At 42.4% G+C, this 19,955-nt stretch overlaps 1 protein-coding gene across 1 annotated transcript in view; it reads right to left on the bottom strand.

Annotated features, from left to right (window-relative positions):
- Window positions 1-17,453, bottom strand: part of LOC140715152 (mitoferrin-1-like) — a 69,842-nt gene extending 52,389 nt beyond the window's left edge. The window contains exon 1 of the mRNA XM_073026930.1: window positions 16,823-17,453. Within this exon, the coding sequence (XP_072883031.1) occupies window positions 16,823-17,176 (354 nt within the window). The 5' untranslated portion in view covers window positions 17,177-17,453. The remainder of the gene's footprint in view (window positions 1-16,822) is intronic.
- Window positions 17,454-19,955: the final 2,502 nt, after the last annotated feature.

Genomic DNA, 19,955 nt, shown 5'->3' with positions numbered 1-19,955 from the left:
TAAATGTGAGGTTATCCACTTTGGTGGCAAGAACAGGTAAACAGATTATTATCTGAATGGTGGCCAATTAGGAAAAGGGGAGATGCAACGAGACCTGGGTGTCATTGTTGGCATTCACAGCAGTCATTGAAAGTGGGCATGCAGGTACAGCAGACAGTGAAAAAGGCGAATGGTATGTTGGCATTCACAGCAAAAGGATTCGAATACAGGAGCAGAGAGGTTTTACTGCAGTTGTACAAGGCCTTGGTGAGACCACACCTGGAGTATTGTGTGCAGTTTTGGTCCCTAATCTGAGCAAAGACATTCTTGCCATAGAGCGAGTACAAAGGTTCACCAGATTGATTCCTGGGGTGGCAGTACTTTCATATGAAGAAAGACTGGATCGACTAAGCTTATACTCACTGGAATTTAGAAGATTGGGGGGGGGGGGGGGGAGATCTTATTTAAACATAAAATTCTAAAGGGATTGGACAGGCTAGATGCAGGAAGATTGTTTCCGATGTTGGGGAAGTCCAGATCGAGGGGTCACAGTTTAAGGATAAGGGGAAGCCTTTTAGGACCGAAATGAAGAAAAACTTCGTCACACAGAGAGTGGTGAATCTGTGGAATTCTCTGCCACAGGAAACAGTTGAGGCCAGTTCATTGGCTATATTTAAGAGGGAGTTAGATATGGCCCTTGTGGCTAAAGGGATCAGGGGATATGGAGAGAAAGCAGGTACAGGGTTCTGAGTTGGATGATCAGCCATGATCATACTGAATGGCGGTGCAGGCTCGAAGGGCCAAATGGCCTACTCCTGCACCTATTTTCTATGTTTCTATTAAGCTCCTGGAGAGAGCACGTGAGTATGACCTAAAACTGAACAAAAGTAAATGTAAGATCAGAACTACAGAGATCAAATACATAGGTCACATACTCAGCGCTGATGGGTTAAAACCAGATAATGAAAAGGTCAGGGCTGTGTACAGCTACCACCACCCGAAGATAAGCAAGAACTATTGAGGTTCATGGGCATGATACAGTATCTTGCCAAATTCATTCTCAACTTGTCAGAGGTCAGCGCTCCACTTCGAAAGCTACTAGACAGCAACACTGAATGGCATTGGGAACACAAACAAAAGAAAAGTTTTGACACATTGAAGCAGCTGGTTACAATGCACCAGCACTCAAGTTCTATGATGTCAATAAACCAGTGACGATGTCTGTGGATGCCAGTTTGGAGGGAATAGGAGCTGTTATACTGCAGGATGGGAGGCCTGTGGTGTATGGATCACGAGCACATACAGACTGTCAACGTCGATATGCTCAAATCGAGAAGGAATTACTCGCCATAGTTTATGGGTGTGAGAAGTTCCACGTATATATGTATATATCTATCTATCTCAAAGAAATCCAGGTTGAGAGTGATCACAAACCACTTCACCAAGCTCCTATGAGGCTGCAAAGGATGCTTCTCAGGCTACAGAGGTACACTCTCACAGTCACCTATAAGCCAGGAAAAGAACTGCACATCGCTGATGCTTTGAGCCATGCTTACCTCAGAGCAAAAGGAAGAGTTGCTAGGAAGAGAGCTGGAGGTCAACTGGGTTACACCTCAGCTACCCATCTGAGAAGTTGAAAATGTTCAGGAAAGCGACTACAGATGATCCTGAAATGCAAATGCTAAGAAACATTACAATGAATGGATGGCCAACAGAAAGATGCTCCAAAAGAAATAGAAATACTGGACGTTTAAAGAGGAAATCAGCTATGCATCAGGACTAATGTTCAAAACGGCAAAACTCATCGTACCCAACCAAATAAGACAGGAAATGCTCAACAGAACTCATGAGTCACACCTGGGGATAGTGAAATGTAAAGAATGAGCAAGGGACATTCTCTATTGGCCAGGTATGTCCACTCAGATAGAGGACATTGTGTCTCTGTGTGCTGTCTGTAATGAAAACAAAAACAGCAATCCAAGAGAGCCTTTGCTTCCCCATCCACTACCAGGAAGACCATGGGAGAAGCTTGGCACAGATCTCTTTCACTACAATGGTGCAGAATATCTGCTTTGTGTGGACTACTATTCAAAATATCCAGAGATCATCAAGGTAAGTGACACGTCCAGTCAAGGTGTCATTATCGCGATGAAGTCGACATTCGCAAGACATGGTATTCCAGATATTGTCGTCAGTGACAATGGTCCACAATATGCCAGTGGTGAGTTCCGAGGATTCTCAGAAAGCTGGGAATTTCAACATATTACTTCCAGTCCAGGGCACTCAGTCTAATGGACCAGCAGAGAGAACTGTACAAACTATCAAGAACATGCACAAGGCAGCACAAAGCAGCAACGGTGACCCTTACATTGCTCTGCTTGAATACCGCAACACACCGATTGAGGGTGTGGGGTTCTCTCCTGCACAGCTGTTGATGGGATGTCGTCTGAAGTCCAAACTGCCAACATCCACAACTCTACTGACTCCTGAAGGTAATCTTCAAGTACACGACAAAGCAGAAGTACAAGCAAATAAAGCAAAAGAGCTACTATGACAGACATACAAGACAGTTGCCAAATCGGCATACAGGTGTAAATGTCAGAATACAGAGAGGAGACACGACGCAATGAAGGTGAAGATTCTGCGCAGGCCGACTGAGGTGGAAATGCAGACCACAAAGACGCAGGTCACTCGAGAGACTGACTCTGATGCAGGACAAGCACAGTCACAGTTGTATCGCACACGGTCTGGGAGACAAGTCAAACTTCCAGCAAGATTACAGAGACTAGATCTACCTACAGTCTCACAGTTTGAGGCAAAGTCACACGTTACAAGTTCCAAGGTGTGAAATAAAAGGTTTATTAGTCTATGTTAGTTAAAGAAAATATACTGCTGTTAGTATTGTTAAGATACAATGTACAATACAGTATAAGATTTTTTTTTGTTTATGTCATGGCTGTTGCAATGTAAGAACGGCATTGTTTTGGTAATTCACAGTGTAAAAAAAATCTTGAGAAGGGGGATGTAATGTACTATGTGAGTATTCGTAGGTCAGAGTGCATATGACATCAGAACGGGGGTTAAGAAAATGGAGTCTGTTGAATAAACATAGTTGTTCAATATACTGCGGTGTCCGAGTCACATCAATACTACAAACACCATGAAATTTCCCCACTCACTTTTTTTAAAATGGCCTGAATTGGTTACTTCAATACATAATACAAGTCAGTACAACTGATGCCAAGATTAAAGGCAGCATCTTTTTGGTCCACAAACCAAGCAGGTCAATGACAGGCAATTAAATGAACTACTAGTGGGACTGCAGAAAATTGCATGGAAGACATTCAAGGCTGTTGAAATTTTCTTAGCAACTACAAAGCACAAAACTACATGGAGCTGGTTGATAATATGCTTCAAGCATACAAAACCATGAACTACAGCATACCACTAAAGATCCATTTCCTGCATCCCTTTGAGACTCCCCTGCAAATCTTGACACTTCCAGTGCTGAACCGGTGAAAGGTTTCACCAAGACACTGCAAGCAGAGAAATGGTATCAGGGCAAGTGGAATCCATCAATGCTGGTCGATTATTTTTGGACACAAGCAAGACTCAGAACAAATAAAAATCAAACATTTTTAGCTTAGTTGAGCTATTGCAAATCATCGGCACCGTTATGTAATTAAACACATTATATTCAATAAAAGTTAATTTCTTGTTTCTCCAAATTCCTACGGGATACAAATAGTCTGAAATTATATTTGTGTTCAGCTTCAAGTGGTCTATCATAAAACAATTTTTCTGAGAAAGCAACAAAAAATTCTGTCCAGTCTTTTTCCCCCTACATATTTGCAGTTTGTCATCTTTTGTACACTGGTCATGCGGACTTTCATTAATTCTATTACAGTTATTGGATGTCTTGATTATGGTCGCAAATAAACAGAATTATATACAGTGATATATGCAGTTTGATCATTTAATCTATGCAAATACAATCTTAATCACAGCTGTTGATTATGCACAGCAGGATTGCAGCTCAACAAGTCAGTTTTTTTAAAAACCGAAAAGAAAGTACAGCTAAAATTAAGATGGCAGATGTTAGAAATTTGACAAACTAAATACTGGAAATATTCAACACATGAAGACCAAAAAGTCAATTTCTCAAGGCTGATGAATTCTTGTTTAAATATATTACAGTTGTCAAACCATTTAAATTCTTGATTTATATTTTAAAATGCTAACGTTAAATTATAAAGGAGGGAAGGTTGGGAAGAACACGATTAGGTGGAAACGCAAGATTGGCACTGGGTCAGACTGGAGGTGGCATGCTCATGTCAGTTAATCTGTTTGGAAGTAGAACAGGAAAACAGTAACATTTTAGCTCCAGTGAGACACCAGACAGCCATTCCTAAAGTTAAAAAGTTACAGAACATACTGGAACCCTCAGTAGCTCAGGAAGCAGCTGCAATAAAGAACCCAAAATAAGCTAACTAGGGAAAATTGAGTTGTCACTCAGCAACTGAGAATACCTAGCCACATTATTAAAAAATAGTATGCAAAACTCAGGTAGGTGGCTTAATAATGTGAATTATGTTAATTGTTCTCTGAAACTGCATCAGAAATAGGACAACTAAAAACAGCATATCTTAATTCACAAACTTATTATTTTAACCCCCTTGTGCAATTGGATCCTGAATTTACTCATTTTAGACCTAGTTTGGATTGAAATAAAAAGATCTCCACAATTTCCGTCAGCACAGGAGCATCACAGGGATGTGTACTAAACATCCTGCTCAACTCACTTTACACCAATCACTGTGGCTAACTACAAAACCAACACCAAATACAAGTTTGCTGATGACCCCACTGTTGTGGTCTGTATCAAAGGGGTGATGATTCAGCATACAAAAAGGGAGATTGAAAACTTGGCTGAATGGTGGAATAACAACCACCTCTCACTCAATATGAATAAGACCAAGGAACTGACTACAGAGGGAAACCATGGGTCAATGAGCCAGTGCTGATTGGAGGATCAGGGGTGGAGAGGGTCAGTAACTTTAAATTCCTGGGTGTCTCACTATCTCAGAAGACCAATCCTGGACCCATCATACAAATATTATTGTGAAGAAAGCACAACAGTGTTTCTAAACAAAAATACAACTGCAGATGCTGTGGATAAAAGAATACGTACACAACGCTGGAAGAACTCAGCAGGTCAGGCAGCATCCCTGAGAAAAGTGTAGCCAACGTCATCAGGAATTCCTGATGAAGGGTCTCAGCCCGAAACGTTGGCTACTCTTTTTTCACAGATGCTGCCTGACCTGCTGAGTTCTTCTAGCGTTGTGTACACAACAGCATTTCTACTTCCTCAGGAGTCTGAGGTGATTTAGCATATCATTGAAAACTCTGTCAAGCTTCTACAGATGTGCAGTGAAAATTGTGTCAACTGGCAACATCACAGCCTGGTTTGGAAACACCAGTATCTTGGAGCGGAAAATCCTACAGAAGGTAGGAACCCAGTACACAGGTAAAGCCCTCCTAACCACTGAGCATATCTTTATGAAACATAGCTGTAGAAAAGCAGCAAAGATCCTTACCACCTAGGCTATGCTCTTTTCTTGCTGCTGCCATCAGATGGAAGGTACAAGCACCTCAAGACTCACCACCAGGTTCAGGAACAGTAACACTCAACCATCAGGCTCTTGAACAAAGGGGATAGCTGCACTCATTTAAGGATTACTATATTGTTATTTCATGTTCTTTATTGCTATTTATCTACGTCTCCATTTGCAGTTTATAGTTAACAGTTCCTGATGTTAATAGTTATTGTTTTATAGATTTGCTAAGTATCCCCACCGGAAAAGAATCTCGGTTTCTGTGGTGACATGTATGTACTCTGATAAATTTTACTTTGAACTTTGAGCAAAGGGGAAAGGATGTAGAAAACAAAGGTAATGTCTGCACTGAGTAGAGACCAAGAGAAAGTAAATGACAATTCAATACCAAGAGGGTGGAAGTCTTAACTTGTTCGGAGATGGTTTAAACGGAGGGAGACAAAATAAATTAAAGTGAGGCACTTACTAAAATTCTGGAGCAAGGAGAAAGCTGGAGAAGACAAGCAGGACAGGTAACATTAATGGGAAGGAAAACCCTATACCAAACAAATACTAGAAATGGACATCTCTAAGCAGAAAAGCAGCTATCCCAACAGACTAAATCAGAAGCACCAACATTACTGCCATCCATGCAGCCAGGCATCATCTGCTTTTAGAACCAGCCAGTTCTCTGGAGTAGAGGTCTCAACCAGACCTTTCCATCTGTCAGAACTACCCAGTTTGGATACAAGAGCTGAGAACTAGAGGAACAGAAGTATTGCTTAAGTTGGGTGACATCTCAACATTTTGGTGGTCATGTTGGTGGGGGGAGGGGGAAGAAGATAATGTTCTAGTGAATGATGGTATTTCAAAAGGAGGGAGGTGATGCATCAGCAATTTGCAGTCATTTTCACAAATGTTCCTGGGCCACTGAATCTTTCTACCAATTTATGTTTCAGGAACTTAAATGCTGGGGAAATTTAGCAGGCAAGGCTGCATCTATGCAAGAAAAAGTATATTCAACATTTCAGGCTGAGATCCTTCATCAGGACTGGAGAAAAAAGATGAGTCAAGAGTTAGAAGGTGAGGTGAAAGAAGAAACACAAGATGGTTAAACCCGGGGGGGGGGGGGGGGGGGGGGGGGAGAGAATGAAGTAAAGAGCTAGGAAGTAGTTGATGAAAGATATATTGGGCAGAAGGGGGAATCTGATAGGAGAGGACGGAAGGCCATAGAAGGGGGAGGAGCACCATAGGGAGTAATGGGGCAGGTAAGGAGATACAAGTGAGAGGAAAAAGTGAATGGGGAGTGGTGAAGGGGGGGTGATTTCCAGAAGGTCAAGAAATTGATGTTCATGCCATCAGGTTGGAGGCTACCCAGACGGAATACAAGGTGTTGCTGCTCCAATCCAAGTGGCCACTGGAATAGCCGTTTCTTCTGGCGAACAGAATGTAACGCAGATACTCAAAGCAGTCCCTCAAACTACACCAGGTCCACCAATACACAGCAGGCCATACTGGGAGTACTGGATACAGTAGATACCAGAATCACAGGTGAAATGTCACCTCACCTGCAAGGACTGTTTGGGGCCCTGAATGGTAGTGAGGGAGGTGGTGTAGGTGCAGATGTAGCACTTGTTCTGTTGGCAAGGGCAAGTGCCAGGAGGGAGATCAGTGGGGAGGGACAAATGATAAGTTGCATAGGGAACAATCCCCACAGAAAATTCGTACACAACGCTGGAAGAACTCAGCAGGTCAGGCAGCATCTGTGAGAAAAGAGTAGCCAACGTTTCAGGCCGAGACCCTTCATCAGGAATGGGGGGGGAAGAGAGAGCCGAAGCCCAGTAATAGAGATAGGGGAGGGGGAAGGGCTAGAGGCGCCAGGTGGAAAACCAATCAGAGGAAGGATAAAGGGGGCAGGGGATAAGCATGAAAGAACTGTAGAGATAAAGAAGCAGAAAGTTGAAAGGGGAGAGAGGCAGAAAGTGACCTGGGATAGGGGGAGGGGGAAGGAATTACCGGAAATTGGAGAATTCAATGTTCATACCACCAGGCTGGAGGCTACCCAGACGGTAGATGAGGTGTTGCTCCTCCAACCTGAGTTTGGCCACATCATGGCAGTAGAGAAGGCCATGTATGGACATATCTAGATGGGAATGAGAGGCAGAGTTGAAGTGGTTGGCAACCGGGAGGTCCTGTCTATTGTGACAGATGGAGCGTAGGTGCTCAACGAAGCGGTCCCCCAATCTGCGTCGGGTCTCGCCGATGCAGAGGCGGCCGCACCGGATGCAATAAACGACTCCAGCAGACTCCAGGTGAAGTGTTGCCTCACCTGGAAGTACTGTCTGGGGCCCGGAATGGTGGTGGTGGGGGAGGAGAGGTGTGGGGACAGGTGTAGCATTTGCGCTTGCAGGGGGGATAAGTGCCAGGTGGGAGTTCTGTGGGGAGGGACATGTGGACCAGGTAGTCGCGGAGGGAACGATCCCGACAAAAAGCTGAGAGGGGTAGGGAGGGAAAGGTGTGCTTGGTGGTGGGGTCCTGTTGAAGGTGGCGGAAGTTGCGGAGGATAATATGCTGGATAGATCCCTACATAAAGCAGGTGGGGGGTGGGTGGGAGGAAAGATGTGCTTGGTGGTGGGAATTTCAGTACTGTGACCCAAAGAGTACAGAACTATTTAAGATTACTCTCAAATTCACTGCAGGCAGCAATTTGTTATGGAATATAAAGGATGAAGTTCTTCATCTGAAGGAATGCATGGAGTACTTTTCTAAGATACAAAAATACATCCTAGGTTCCCACCTGTTGATACATCCCAAAAAAACAACCAAGTTACACCTCCAATTAAATGGGAGAATTATTATGTTCACAAACCAGACTCAGATTTTTAAGTTACAGCTTCCAAACTAAGGAACATTTACTTTGTTTGCTCTCAAAAGGCATCCTTGAACAAGGCAATTATGATAGTAAAATGCTCTACAGCAGTCCACTGTTTAGCAAACTGCTTATCGTTAAAATATGCACCACAAATCAGAAAATCTGTTGAAATGCAGCTAACTCAAGACTGTTCCAGCCTGTTCACATGAGATCTTTGCCCAGCACACTCATGCAAGTTGCATACTGACTGGAGGTTTCAGCAATGGCCCTAACAATTGGACAAGTTTCCTCCTTTTGAAGATTTACTTCCTCAAAGCTGGCTGCAAATCCAGCATACCAGTTTCCTACTTTTTCTTCAAAACACTGCTTACTTACTAAACAGGTGAAAAATCATGCACTGCACATTATTGGAAGCCATATGCCATATTCATAAGAGAAAAAAAAATCAGACTGGTGTGGCCTAGTTCCATTACCAAGGCTTTCAGCTCAGTAGTCAAACATTTGGGGGGGGGGGGGGTAAAAACATTGATGCTCCTTAGGTTTTTAAGGTTTATAAATAAATTACAACTCTGACATGGGTATTCACAGCTGACTAGAAATTCATAAAAATGTCAGAAATAAAGGAAAAATTCTATAAACCCAAGTGTAAAGGAACTTAATAAATCATATCTGACAAATATAGCTAATCCAAAAGGAGCAATAGAAAAGAGTGAATTACTGCCAAACAGTTAGCTATCTGTGCTGAATGGCCTTCTCCTGTTCTGGGATTCTGATTCCCAGAAAGGAACTCAAATTTGTTACAGCTACCTTAACTTTAAATGTCCTACAGGAAGTGATAAAGATGGGAACATACACAGATTAAAGGTAGAAACTGAAGCATCAAAAAATGGAAAAGTTATGAAATACAGGAAAAGACGAGCTTTTAAGGCCAAGTCAGATCAGCAACTGAAGATCAAACTCAACCCCAAGGTCAAAGGTTGCTAAACAGTACAGTAAACCCAAAATGTTCCAAACCCACTGCAGTGTAAGCAAACCAGCAACTACCAGGTTGATATTTCCAGTAATGAGGTTTCAGTTATCCACAGCCAGTACCCTTGAGCAGACCATATTGCCTACAATTTCTAAAACTAGTACTCCTAATTTGCACCAAGGCAAGATTTGCAAAGAGAAAATACACTGAGTAGTGCTACCCAAAAATCTAAAACAGATCAAGGCCTCACAAAACTAAAGAAATACAGAAGCTCGATAACAGCCCATTCATAGCATCTCCTCCCTCACTAACAATTGTTTAACGTAGAACATTAATTCAGGAACTAAACTGAGCACAGGCACCAATTATGAGAACTAGTCTTCAAAATAAAACTTGTACAAATAGAGTAATCAGTTTTGAAATTAAAAGAACCGCCTTGTAAACAAACAGTACTGTCTGAAGAGTAAAGGCTACCAATCTACAGGAAGCCACTTAATGGACTCGTTATAAACTAACATGAGCATAAAACGTTAGCTGCATCAGGCAAATTCAAGACATTGGGACTATTTTAAACTGACCTACAAATACCTTCAGCTATGTTATTGTGTACTAGAGATCAGAGGGGTCTCCAACTACACAGATTGTCACTTAGTGTATCAAAATGGTCACATCTTAGCTCTAAAAACAAACGGGATATTTATATACATAGAGTGCCTGTTTTCACACTCAAGAAGTTCATACTATCCATAGGAATTACCTTGTCCTGAAGTGGAGGTGCTTGTAGTGTAGCAGTTAGTGCAACACTTTCAGCTCAGGGCAGAGTTGGAGTTTAATTCTAGTGCCGCCCATAAGGAGTTTGTACATTCTCCCTGTGATTGCATGGGTTTCCCTCTGGGTGCTGCTTTACAGTAGGTTAATTGGTCATTGTAAATTGTCCTGTGATTAGGACAGAGTTAAATAGGTGGGTAACGTGACTCATTGGGCCAGAAGGGCCTGTTCCGCATTATTTCCAAATAAAACTAAATAGAATTATTCAGAAGTATTGTGTCAATTACTATGTGCACCACTTCAATGGAACAATTTGATGGCAACTATACTGTCATTATTTTCTGGCCCTAGTCCACCTGGAGAACAGGATACCAACAGGTTATTAATTGTTCCAAATGCCAAGCTGTGTTCAATCATCCTATCCAAGCTCATCAAGCACAAGACACATACATCCCTCTGCAACTGGACCTCTGACAACAGACCTCAATAAGGATGATAAGAACATCTTTGCTGACCATCAACACAAAAGGACGTATGCTTAACTCCTGGCTCTGCACACACACACCCACATAGCTAAACACCATTCTAATGCTATACACTTTCACCAAAGACTGCTGTTTAATACATCATTGAGTGTATGCACAGGAGTGAGATGGTTGAATTGTGCTGCAGCAACCTCTCAAATGTCGGCAAAACTAAACTAGCTTCAGCTGACTATAGGAGGGGACAAACCAGTCTGCACTGCCAATTGAGATGGCCAGAAGCTTTAAATTCCTGGGTGTTAACATGTCAGATAACCTGGCCTGGACCTAGGAATCAAGGTGTGCCAGCATCTTTACTTGCTTAGAAGGCAAGTTTAGGCATGTCACCAAACACTTGCAGATTACTGCTGGAAGTATCCTGACGGCAGTATTGTCTTGTACAGCAATTAGTACGTGGAGGAATTCAAGTTGCAGAGAATAGTGGACTTAACCCAATACATCATGGACACATTGCATCGACAACCATCTGAAGTATCTACAGGAGGCTCTGCCTGAAGGTGACATTCAAAGATTCCCATCAACCTGGCCATGCAATTTTCTTGCAGCTATCAGGCAGCAACCACTGAAGCCTTAAGCCCCAGAAGTACCAGGTTCAAGAACAGAAATTTCACTTCAACTATTTAGGTTTAGAACCAGCCTGCACAACACTTAATCATTACTTCAGGACAGTGACACTTGCACTACAATAGACAATTGTTCTCATGTTTAAAAATCGGCCTTTTTATGTTCACTTGTGAATGCTGCTTATGATGCCATGTACCTGCAATGTTACTACTGCAAGCATTTCAATATGGACAATATGCAAATAGAATGACAATCACCAGACTAAATTTTTTAGCTATGCCATTGGAATTACTGAATGCATTTTTAACTACCTGCTGTAACCCTCGCCCTCAAGAATAAAAAGTTTTTAGAATTCAAAAGGTTTCTGGATGACAGTGCTTGCTCGTCATAATGACTGAGTCACCTTGTGGCTTAGTCCCAGACTAGGCCACTCCAAACTATGGTGGAAGAAATTCACTCAGTAACAAATGGGCTGCTTGAGAGGAACAAGTTTCAAGTTGCCATGCAGCGCATTCTTCCATCTCATTCAACCAGTCTTAATTTTCACTAAATGAACAGGAAATTAAAGATTTTACATCAAGGGAGAAAAATCAAACACCCAAAAATAATGCATTTTTACTCAAAGTGCATCTACTCCTGCTGGTGCAGACTAAAATTTCCTATGCCAGAACTACAAATTGGAGGGGGCTAATTCACAAGATGGGCATGGCTGGTTTGTCCAAGCTATCATTGCATGTAGGTGTCTCACTGTAATGAGAACACTCAGCAGCTATTGGACTTTCACCATTGGTTAATCATGGGTCAGCAAATCCCAAATGTTTTATTTCTTTTTGTATAGGAAACATTGAAAATTGCAGACAAAACACAGAACAGGCCCTTGGCCAGAGTCAGTGCAGATCATAATTACATTGCTTCTACATTATTGCCATCAACTCTCCACACAACCCCATTTTTGCCACTGATTAATGAAAACTATGCAGTCACAGGGAGAATGTGCAAACTCCAGACAGAACTCAAGGTCAAGAATGAACTCAGGTCTCTGGTGTTGAGGTAGCAGCTCTTACAAGGTGCACCACTGAGTTACCTCTGGAGCTTTACTCAATCCTGAAAATGCTGTTTCAGTCTTACAGCCATGTCCTGCCCACCACAGCTGACTGAACACAACACTGACCAGGGGAAGGTCATCTAGAGAGTTCAATTCAGAGGACAGATAATATAAAATTCCTTCAATGCTTTTGAGATGCTAAATGAAGGTCCACCCATGGAACCAAAAAAATAGAAAGTAGAAAACATTGGTCAGTAGATATGGACAACTGAAAGCAGAAATTTTATTTTTCATGGCTACAAAATAGACCCTTTGGCCTATTTAGCCCATGCCAAACATTCTGCCTAGTTTCAATTGCACTTGGGACCTATAGCCTTCCATACCCCATCCACGTGCTTATCCAACTTCTTACGTCCATTCATGAAAATCATAAAAAGCATTTTCAAAGAATCTCAGTTCTTATTGTTCAGTGTGGAGCAGAAGGGAAGTACAAAACAGTGTGGTATGTTTGTCAAGGACCCATCTTATCCTCAGTAAGCACAAACTTGACCATTTCTTCCATTTCAGTGAAGAAATCAAGAACAGCTTACACACAAATGTTATCTGCCTACGGGAAATCAAATGACTAAGATCCAGTAATTCCTCTCTCCCCCTCCCCCCCCACACATCTATCTGGTCCTGTGTGATCTGAACTTTATGTGCATGATCTATTTTACCACCACACTGCTGTGCATAGATCATAGTCATTTGTTCTGCTCCAAAGTTATACAACTTGATAAATTAAATTACTCTATTGCTCATTCCTCATGCCAAGCATATTTCATAATCTGATATTTGTGCCCTAGGATCTGCATTTTACATCACTGTCCTTATTTTAAGCTCATTGTTTCCCCAGTAGTAACAAGTTCATGCAAGCTAATTACCATACAGAATTTATTATTCAAGACAGACAACACCCTTGGATATCAGAAAACTGCAAGTCATGATGAATCTCCAGGCAGAATTACCATGCCAGATTTCAACACCACAGAAAATGCTGCACAGATGTTTTCTCGGTAACATTCTCTCTCCCCCCCCCCCCCCCGCCCCCCACTGAATGCATCATTCCATATATGACTACTTTCAGCGAAGTCTCTACACGGCCAAGAACATGAAGCATCCTCCCAACAAACCACCCCCCATTATCTTTTTGTTTGATGTTTATCACCACAGAAGTCAGCTGTTCTGCAGTAACCATACCAGAAGCATAATAATACAAACTCACCTATCAACTTGAAAATGTTTTTCATTGCACCTCATTCAAGTCTCAAAACACTTAGTTACTCCAGTGCATGGCACATCCAATACTGTTATTAAGATGGTAAAACTGAAACAATTTTCATTCCCACAAGTAATTGGCATAACTGGATAATCTATTTTTAAATCAGTGGTTAAGGGATCAATACTGACCAGGACATAGGGGTTGCAGTAGAAATTGCATGTTCGTGCACAGCTCAGATTTGAAATGTGGTCATTTAGTCTAACAGACATCAGTAAATTTTTCATTCACACTTGTTCAAATGTATACCTTTTGCAAGTGGATTGAACCAGTCTCTTAGCTGTCACCCAAGGAGGTCCACAAGGTCATTATAAGCCAAAACTGTAATCCTGGCATGCAAAGAACTTGATTCGTTTGATTTACTACAAACGTTCCTGTACAATAGTCTTCCTTGGCAGCACATTGGCACAATGAATAAAACACTAAACACATACTCCTACCCCATGCTTACTGAAAGCACTAGAATTCTGGAGCAAACAGGCATTTGAACAATGCATATCTAGTACATTAAAAGCTCCACTGTGCCCTTAACTCAAGATAACCTATATATAGACAAGGTCCATTTTAACTATGAAGTGAGCATGACATTTTGTTGCAGAAACCATCTCTTCAGACAGGTTTCCATGGCTGCCTGTTTTACATGCCACACAAAGCAGGGTATTCATTGTTCCTTAAATATGACCCCACCCCCCAATTACCCCCAGTCAAATGGGAGAATGCTGCTTCAGATGCACAGCAGGATTATTACTTAAAATCGTAATTTCTGCCACAGTATTGTATTTTATATAAACACACTCACTATGCACATTCTTCCTTGGACCAAAGAAATTTTCCAATGTTTCTGGGCAGGTACTCTATATTAAAGTTACACAACTGCTTGAAACAACTACTTTGCAACTGCAGTAACAGTAATCTGTAAAGTGAAAAGCAAGCAGAATTACACCAGGTTTAACAAGCTTCTGTCTTCGATAATTTCAACTGGAATAGATTGAGATTTGGAATACCCTAGAAATCCAATAACTTTAATAACTCCAGATCCATCTGACAAATCCAACCAAATGGCTAATTATCTTTCTAGAATTGAGTTTTGAAGTTCAAGCTCACAGAATGAACAGGTCTTTATCTTCCTAGTGTAAATATCCTAAATATTTTATAATAGTATTATCCGAAACAAAATGTTCAGACAAGTCCCAAGACTGAGAACCCTCATCTTTATTAGTCCGGATTTCAAAAATACAGTTCACTGCCCATAAAGAACCATATCACACGTGCCTCAAATGGTACTACACGAATGCAAGATCTCATCTTAATTTAAGATCACCTCACGTGATGAATATAGATTGAGCACAGACAATGCTGAAAGAGCATCCCAAGGATAACCATTTCATTGTTTATGTTAAATGATGTGACAAGTTATTCACCCAAAAAGCATTCACATGCTTTCAATATACCTTTTAAGACTCAAGAAGCACCAATTGGCTATTAAAATAGAGGTGCACAAGAGCTGTAATCCACTTTAGAAAGATTATCCTCAAACAAAATGGCTGCCAATGTCTACTTTCACAGACAAGGCCTTCAAGAAAGCTTATAGAAACAATACAAAGTACTTAAAACAGTTATCTTAATAATTGCCCAAAATAAAAGGCACCCAACCAAAATAGTATCAAATTCAGTCTGTCTTACTATAGAAAAGCTGAGTTGTTGCCTCTTGGCTACAATTAAGATAGTGTTGTAAATATCTGCAAATGTGTTGCAAACATCCAAAACTGAAAATATCCAAAATGTTATTACCTCCTCTCCCCAAATGAAGTTAATAAAGGATCAAATTAAGCTGGTTCACCACATAATTACTGTATGCCTTTCTCAAGCTCTGTTGGTAGAGGGAGAGTAGCAAGTTTCAAAAAGATGCCTAACACAATAACTTACAGGTACCAGATTCACCAAATCATGAGGATTAGCCAAAACCAGTGAAATGACGGGGTTGAAAAGGACAAGCTTTAACCCATTATGATCTTAGCAAAGTTACACTGGAGTCTGCAAAACTAGAAATTGAGTTCCAATACACTATTTTCTGAAGACAGATCAACAGCTGTCACCTATTTTTTGCAACATGCTTACATGAAGCTTCCATGATGTTAGATGCCAATTTAATGAATTTAATAGAGTGTATTCTCACTCTAAAAGATGCACAATTTGCTGGAAAAGCAATTGGAACTTCTGTATCATTTTACTAGCACTACTTGTGATTCTGCTTTTTCACCACACCACCACCATCATACCTGATATGCCCCAAGTCTCCAGTTTTACAGCTAATATGCATTGTATGTTTGCCTCTGCCACCCTGATCTATAAGATGAGGAAATATTATAGGACCTTTACAAAAAAAGTTTACAAGAATTATAAGTTTATGCATAAAGATAGCTTTGATGCCATTTCTGTCAGCTAACTACAACAAAAAGTGATGGACAAAAATCCCACGAGTTTATACAACTACTCTTAATGACCTAACTGGTATTTAATTCCATTTTAACCAAAAGTGTATTTGCATTTCTCAACGTCATTTTCCCACAAAAAGAACTCATTCTGAAACTTAAAGTTAATTATCACTCTCCACCTCTCAACTTAATACCACTAAAACATTTAAAGCAGAACTTGCATCTATAAATCGTAAAAATGGAATGTTATCGTTCAGGAAGATTTTAATCTGCATTTCAAACAAGGAAATACTCCCAAAATAGACTACACCAATTGTACAGGAGGAACAGAATTGATATACTAAAGCTCTGAAGCTGACTTTCAAGTAAACTAATCCCCTTCCCACCCACCCCCTTTGAAATTTAAAAGGTGAAACGCGCCAACATTCATAGACCTCTTGACCTTTCTCCGAAGTCCGGCCACAAAACTTTCGACTGCCGTATCCTCTTACATCCACTTTTCTAAAGATAACTTCTAAAAGCTGTGCCATCGCAATACACAACGCAAAACTTGGCTTACTCAACTCTCCGAAAATATCAGCAACTTGGCACTTATTGAGTATAAACTCATTCCCTATCCTCTGCAAGACGAAATTTCCTCAGCATGCATACAACTCATTGGGTGGTCCAATTTCCAATGGGCTGGCTTTGGTCCCCCTCCCAGGTCAGGCAGCGGAGGGCAAGGCTTGTCGCTACCTTGACGCAGTCGATGGGGTACATCACGCAATGCTCCAGGACTCCGGCCACAGCTCCGGCAATCATGTGCGTGGATGTGGAAGCGGTCTCGGGGAGGCTCTCGTATTCGGGCTCGCTGCTGTTCTCATCCGAGAAATTGTCCATAATATTCAGAAAGCAGCTGGCTGGGGGCGGCGGGCTCACCAAGATGTCGAAGAAAGGAGGCGGCGTGGCGAGCACTGGCGACTTGCGGGCGATGGCCACCGAGCTGCCCACGATACCCGACCCGCTGCTGCTGGCACTGCCGTTCCCGCTGCTAATCGCTTCGGCCCGCTCCGTTACTTTAATCCTCACCCCTTCATGTTCAAATTCCATCGGGGAAAAACTTGGTGGCGAAGCCTCGGCTTTATTTTCCTCCCTTCTCCTACCAACCCCCGTACTGCTAATTGTCGATCTTTTTCCACGAGCACCAGCTCTGAACAGCGTCGTTCCCCCTCACGCTGGGCTCATTCGACGCGCCGGCCGCTTTAAAAAGCCGCTCTCACCCCCTGCCCCACCACCACCATCCTGCTGGCCTAACTTGCAGCGGGCAGGGGGGCAAAATGAGGGCCACTCGCTGTGACGTACCTCGATTTCCCAACCCCTCCGCGCCCGCCCAGCCGAACTTCCGCTGGCTGAGGGCGGGAATACCCTCCAAAGGCCCGCCCTGCTTGCTTCTTTACGTGCCGATTGGTCTATCCCCGTTATCGACATCCGCTCTACCACACCTCTTCCCTTTCGATTGGCCGGAACCTTCGTCCATCAATGCGGATTTCGGCGTGGGACTCCTCCCTCCCCTCCGCCGTCCGACTTGCACGCCTTGGAGGGCCATGTTTTGTCTTTCAACCTACCCTGATGGCTGGTGCCCCGCCCTCTCCCTGATGCTGAATGGTCAGACGTGCAGACGTTTATCCCCGCCTCTTTTTCTTCTCCGTCTGGTTGGCTGGTTTCCGCGTCACTCGCGTAATGAGGTTGGGTTGCGAGAGCGGCTCAGCCGGTGGAGAATGTTCACGAGGAGCGTATTCCAATCAGTGGCGGGAAACCTTATCACATGATTAATGGGTCTTGCTGCTCCTGCGAGAGGGGTTCGAGCGATTCGAGCAAGGACAGAGGGAGAGAAGGAAAGGTTATACACCCCAATTTCGTAAAGTGCAGTGCCCATGATAGAGGTGTTGTTGATGAAAGAAGTACGGGAACGTGCAATACTTACAATGACGTAATTACTGACAGTCATAGGATTCCAAGGTTTCAACAGATTCAAATCCAGTAATCACTTGGGGATGGTGAAATCAGGGGAAATGTTTGACATGTCACAAATCTTTTTTACCGTCATAAATATGCGGTATGTAGTTATAGAACAGTTACAGGAGGGTTGAATGCCATTTGGTCCATGTAGTCCGAAATGGCAATCTGAAGGCATCTCTCCACTCTTCCTCCATGGCTTTGTATATTTAGGATGCTTGCCCAGCTCCCTTGTGAATACAACAAATTATTCTGCTTCCTCTATCACCTGACATTGCATTCCAAACAGAACAATTCATTATAAAGTATGTTTTACAAGTCAAGTTTATTTAATGTTCTCTGTTTCATTGCTCCTTTGCCATCGTTTCACTTCCTTTTTGTGCCTTAAGGTGCTGATGTTACAATAACTCTTACATTAAAATATTGACTAAAAGGGAGATGGCATTAGTACAGGAATGATTCAGAGAGTGCTTATCTGACAATATGCCACGAAGACAGAGCAGATGCCAGGCTCCACTTGGCCTACACCTACTTCTGGAGACAACAGAGATGGAACCATTCGTATACAAGGATGAGAATTTTAACAGTGAAGCTCTGCTTAGCTTAAGAGCCAGCATAAGTCATCGTGCACAGCAGGGTTGTTGTACGAAAAGGGCTCATCGGTCTAGACTGGTTTTCCTGAAGGGGCAATGATTCCATGGTGTGGTCCATGCCAACGTCTGTCAGTATGCATCTGGCTTTCCGCATCCGCTGGGCACCACAAAATATAGCAAATGCACAAATAACAGCATTAGCTTTGCCTTGACGTACAGTCGGCCCTCCTTATCCGCGGGGGATTAGTTCCAGGACCCTCCGCGGATACCAAAAAAAACGGATGACGACTTTAGGACCCAGCAGAGCTCCAGAGCTTATTTCTGTCTCAGTGCGGTGGACTTTAGGACCAGGCGGAGCTGCTGCCCGCACTGTTCCATTGATGGAAAACGATCACGATTGAAAATAAAGTGGAAATAATAAAGCGATCGGAAAGAGGTGAAATGCCATCGGTCATTGGAAAAGCGTTAGGCTACAGTCGGTCAAAGATCTGAACAATTTTAAAGGATAAGGTGAGAATAATGGAGCATGTGAAGGCCCTGCCCTGAAGAAAGCTACAATTATTACTAAGCAACACTGGTTTAATTATTGAAATACATATGTTTCTTAAGTGTTTTATATGCATAGAAAGGTAAAATATATACTATATACTAAGACAAACGTTTGACTAACTGACGCTAAATAATACCGGATATACCTGTTCCATTGTGTTGGCATGTGGCCTAGTGGATAAGGCATCGGTCTAGTGATCTGAAGGTCACTGGTTTGAGCCTCAGCTGAGGCAGAGCGTTGTGTCCTTGAGCAAGGCACTTAACAACACATTGCTCTGCGACGACACCGGTGCCAAGCTGCTTGGGTCCTAGTGCCCTTCCCTTGGACAACATCGGTGGCGTGGAGAGAGGAAGGCTTGCAGCTTGGGAAACTGCCGGTCTCCCATCCAACCCTGCCCAGGCCTGCACCCTGGAAACCTTCCAAGGCACAAATCCATGGTCTCACGAGACTAAAGGGTGCCTACCTGTTCCGACTTAGAAAACTTCCATTTTTTTCGATTCCCGATCCTCAGTAACCTATGCACATCCTCCCGTATACTCTAAATCATCTCTAAATTACTTATAATACCTAATACAATGTAAATGCTATGTAAATAGTTGTTATACTGTATTGTTTAGGGAATAATGACAAGAAAAAATAGTCTGTATGTGCTCAAACAACAAGTGCTGCAGAGAGAGCTTCCAGGTTTTCCCAATCCGCAGTTGGTTAAATGCGTGCATGCGGAACCCAC

The sequence above is a fragment of the Hemitrygon akajei genome, chromosome 23, assembly GCF_048418815.1.
Source record: "Hemitrygon akajei chromosome 23, sHemAka1.3, whole genome shotgun sequence".
Taxonomy (NCBI): domain Eukaryota; kingdom Metazoa; phylum Chordata; class Chondrichthyes; order Myliobatiformes; family Dasyatidae; genus Hemitrygon; species Hemitrygon akajei.
The sequence above is the reverse complement of the archived record's forward strand: the minus strand, read 5'-3'. Positions and strand labels throughout refer to the sequence as shown.